The 4,628-nt window shown below is 41.2% G+C and overlaps 1 protein-coding gene across 2 annotated transcripts in view; it reads left to right on the top strand.

Annotated features, from left to right (window-relative positions):
- Positions 1-4,176, top strand: part of ZSCAN30 (zinc finger and SCAN domain containing 30) — a 19,980-nt gene extending 15,804 nt beyond the window's left edge. Inside the window, exons 3-4 of one of the 2 annotated variants that reach the window (XM_012656612.1) lie at positions 196-334; positions 2,664-4,176. In XM_012656612.1, the coding sequence (XP_012512066.1) occupies positions 196-334; positions 2,664-3,595 (1,071 nt within the window). In that variant the 3' untranslated portion in view covers positions 3,596-4,176. The remainder of the gene's footprint in view (positions 1-195; positions 335-2,663) is intronic. The other variant, XM_012656611.1, reaches the window with a different exon arrangement.
- The last annotated feature ends 452 nt before the right edge of the window (positions 4,177-4,628 follow it).

Raw genomic sequence — 4,628 nt, 5'->3', positions numbered from 1 at the left:
AATTATATAATTTCTGTCTTTCTGGTTATTAATTATTCATTCCCTGGGTTCAAGTCACTAGGGCTTTTAGTCCTGTTGATTTTCTCTCTAATCATTTGAGTGAGTTTTTAATTCCTCCTGTCCTGCCCTGTTACTCTAGGGGTTTTCCGCCTGTGTATCCCCAGTGTCATAGTGCTGGTACTTGATTACTCCTAGGACACAGCTCATGGCCAAGAAATGATCTGGAAGGAAATGACATCCATGGGAGCCCTGAAGTCTCTGAATAGCCCGCTGCAGCCCTTGGAGAACCAGTGCAAGAGTGAGGCTCAGCAGTCCCAGGCTTTCCAGGAGAGAGGTGAGGAGCCCCAGTCCTTTCGGGGTTTAGGATAGAGGTGAGGGCTGTCATCTGTGGTATGGTTCATTTTCTTAGTGACAGTCACTGTGGCCATCAGTGAGTATTGTGGAAAGGCCTCCTTGCCTAGAAATATTCTTCGACTGGCTCTGCTTAGAATCTGAAATTCCAGTATCATTTCTAACTTTGGGTTAAGAATTAAGGTCTTTAGTAAAATTCTCTAAAATATCCATAATATTCAAAGACCAATATTCTGTTTTTTTTTAATATTTTGTTTCCATTGGCAAGGCAATCCCTAAGCTGGAGTTGAAATTGTATCAGTAATAGAAACCATATAATAACTTGAACAGAGAAAGTTTAATATTAAGAATTATGAACTATTAATATAACAGGGCTTTAACTACTAAGTGGTGTGACAAAAAAACAAACTTTAAAGCATAAAGGAATAGCAGATATAGGGAGTCTCTAGGGCTGAGGCAGAACACCCAAGGAAGGAACAAATCTGCAAGAGGGTGCCACATCTTCCCCTTCCCTGCCAGGGCTGAGATCCAGATCTTGCTGGAGAGGGTGCAACCACAGCCCCTGGATAGAGACACTCATTGAAGTGCTGAGCTGGCAAAACTCAATGAGGAGCCACTCTCTGGGGTGCCAGCAGCCCCCCATGGGGAGGTGAGATGGCACAGAACTTGTTTGGAAGACACCCACAGGGATGCTGCCTCTGGAACTCATTGGGGTGTGCACTGCTGGGTGTCCCATGTGCTACGGAAACAAACACAGAGAACATGCTAGAACCAGGAAGAAAAGCCCCATCCTCTTCCAATGCCCCTCCAGCCAGCCCCCTCTACTGACAAAAGTTGTATCATGCCAGCTGGCAAGAGAGAAATGTTCCAGTATCACAGGCAGGGCAATGAAGGGTGGATTTGAAACAAAGAGGCAATAAATTGATAGCTGTCACAGAGGCCAAGGATTAGAACTGAAAGGACTTTGATTATGTTATTGGCAATATTGGGTTATCTCTATACCAATATTTCTAAATACTCAAGTGATCATTTCTTATTCTACTGTAATCTCTATTTGTCATTTCTAGGAATTATTCCAGTTAACTGTTTATTCTAATTTTTTGGTATAATAATAAATAGATAGTTGAAAAAATAAAAATCTTGATGTTTTCCTGATCTATACATCTACGGTCGAAGTTTTTCTCTGGTCTCATAATTTGACTTTATAGAGTTATAGAATTTGGAGAGAGATTTAAAATCCCGTAAGTTACGTTGCTTTTCTAATTTCCACAGCTCTTAATTTTGTCCCTACATATTATATTGCCACTTTATAATTTTAAAAAATATTTATTTATTTATTGATATTAAACATCTTTATTTGAATTGTGACTCTACCAATTATTAATTCTGTGGACTTGCATAGCCTCTCTGAGCCTCAGTGTCCTGATCTGTAAGATGCACATACATTTAGAGGACTCTTGGGAAGAGTAGAGTAATTTAACAGTTTTTCAGAATAAAATAATTCAAGTTGTATCAGCCATCTCTCTCTCATAGTCTCCTATTATGAGTTATTAGAAATCTAAAGATAAAAGAAGGATGTTTTATAAGAGCTGGAAGGTTTGGTTTTGGGTAATCACATCTACTAGTTATTTCCATTCCCTTCTTTGATGGTTTACACATAAAAAAAATGAACCTATTAGGCTCCCACCTGATCCCAGAATGAGTCAGGAAACTGCAATATTTCTTCTCATGCTCTGAGTATATTATTCTATTTGATTATAATTATTCGATTCATTTGGAACCTGTCAGAATCCGCAATTGCCTTAATGCTTCCAGTTCTGTTCTAGTTCAGCTACCTCTGTTTGATATTAACGCCTAAAACATTTCCTAATCGTATCTTTTGCTCTCCTACTTTGCTAGAAGACCACTAAGACTCTTAGACATCTTTCTTTATCCTGATTATTCCTTCTCACCTTTATTCCATTCCCTCATTACCTAAAAATGTGTCTTCTCCTCTAACCCAGGATTGTCTCCTAGCTTCCTGGTTTCTACTATTTGTCACTATGTTCTCTGATGCCTTTCCTTGTCCACCATCCCTCCTCCCCAATACTGACTCACATTCTTTGTCTATCTTACTCTCTGAGGGAGCCACATCTCACTACCCCAGGCTACTTTTTTGAATTTTTCTAGACTGGGAAGCTAGTTTTGAGTATTTTCCTCCTAATAGGTAAACACTTATTTCTTTTGGTTTATTTTCTGTTCCTGCTACAATAGTTTCCTTTCTTCCGACATGGAGACTAAGTGACATTTGCATTTTCTATTCACATTGTCAGATGGCAAGATGGTGGCTGACAGCGTGTTGACAGCAAAGCAAGAAATTATTGAATGTGCAGCCTCAGCAGCTGTGATATCCTCAGGAGGACTTCCTGGGGAAATGCCTTCAGAACAGATAGTTGAAGAAGCTTCGGGAGGTCTAGGCAACTCTGAGAAGCAAGAGGGAAATGCTGCAAGGAACAAAATGAGTCTGCTTCCTGCCCAGGAAAGACGTTTCAGTCTGGCAACCTTCAACAAGAAAATCCCCACGGAAAAGAGTGTCCTTGAATGTAATGAAAGTGAAGGAAGTCTCGGTCTGAAATCAAACGATATTATACAACAGAGAGTTCACACCGGGGAGAGGCTCTATGAGTGCTTTGACTGTGGGAAGGCCTTTTGCCAGAGCTCAAAGCTGATTAGACATCAAAGAATTCATACTGGAGAGAGACCTTATGCATGTAAAGAATGTGGCAAAGCCTTCAGTTTGAGCTCAGACCTTGTTAGACATCAGAGAATTCATAGTGGTGAAAAACCCTATGAATGTTGTGAATGTGGGAAAGCCTTCAGGGGCAGCTCAGAGCTCATCAGGCATCGGAGAATCCACACTGGAGAGAAGCCTTATGAATGTGGTGAATGTGGGAAAGCCTTCAGCCGCAGCTCAGCCCTTATTCAGCATACAAAAATTCACACTGGAGATAAAAGCTACGAATGTATTGAGTGTGGTAAGGCTTTTGGTAGGAGCTCTATCCTTATTGAACATCAAAGAATTCACACTGGAGAGAAACCTTATGAATGTAGTGAATGTGGAAAATCCTTCAATCAGAGCTCAGCTCTCACCCAGCACCAGAGAATTCACACTGGGGAGAAACCTTATGAATGTAGTGAATGTAGGAAAACATTTAGGCATAGGTCAGGCCTTATGCAGCATCAGCGAACACACACCAGGGTTTAACTGTGGGTAAGAGCCATCAATTTTGAAATGCAAGGAATTCACTGTGGGGGTGAGACTGCACAGATAGAAGTTTTCTGAGAGCAGGGTTTCTGTCCTTCCAGCCCAGTTCAGTACTGTAAGAGGAGATCCACACAAAGATGTTTGTTATGATTATCAAAGTATTGAATGGAAGTAAAATTTTACCCAGGTCTTCTCCAAAAAGAGTGGTAGATACTTCCTAGAAATGCCTAACACATTCTGGATGAGGATGCTCATCAATACCCCCTTCACTCCACTCTCTACCAACCCAGACATAACTGCCATTGGGCACCTTCACAGTAAGTCCAGGATTGGTCTGAAAGAGCTTCTTATAAGATGGCAAGGACCGCTGCCCAGCAACAGATTTTGTGCATTTGGCAAATGGAGGCACATGCTGAGTTATTCAGCTGTCTGAAATGTTGAATTAAGAGGTCGTGAAATGAGTTACACTATTAGTTTAATAGCATTGGAGGCAGTTTAATATTAATAGTATCTGAGGAATGGTGGCTCATTCTGCACCTCTGCCAATTCTCAGCCCTGAGCTTCTTGCTGAGGTCAATTCAGGTTTACTTATTTATTGAGTACCTACTGTGTGATAGCCATTGGAACAGACATTGCCCTCCTCGAGTTAAGGGGTACATATTTACTAAACAGGTAATTACAGTGAAGTGTGATGAGTGCTTTGGTAGGAGAAATGCAAGTTTCTGTCAAAGTACATGGCAGGGCTACCTAACCTGGTCTGTGAGTCACTGAAGACCTCCTGGATGACATCCCAGTTGAGAACTAAAAGGTGGGTAGAAGTTAGCCAGGTCAAGGGCAGGGGAGAAGAGAAAAACATTACAGGCAGAGGTTATAGCACATAATAATACAATGGCATGAAGATAAGAGAGGATCTGGAGATACACCTTCATATGGACTCTTCTCTTCAGCAGGCATTAGTTGTTACAGACTCTGGCTCAGAGCCATGACGTGTTGACTTCTCTCTTCTTATTTATAATAACTGAGCTGGGGAGCC

This window comes from Propithecus coquereli, unplaced genomic scaffold, assembly GCF_000956105.1.
Source record: "Propithecus coquereli isolate 6110/MARCELLA unplaced genomic scaffold, Pcoq_1.0 Scaffold51, whole genome shotgun sequence".
In the NCBI taxonomy this organism is placed as follows: domain Eukaryota; kingdom Metazoa; phylum Chordata; class Mammalia; order Primates; family Indriidae; genus Propithecus; species Propithecus coquereli.
The sequence above is the reverse complement of the archived record's forward strand: the minus strand, read 5'-3'. Positions and strand labels throughout refer to the sequence as shown.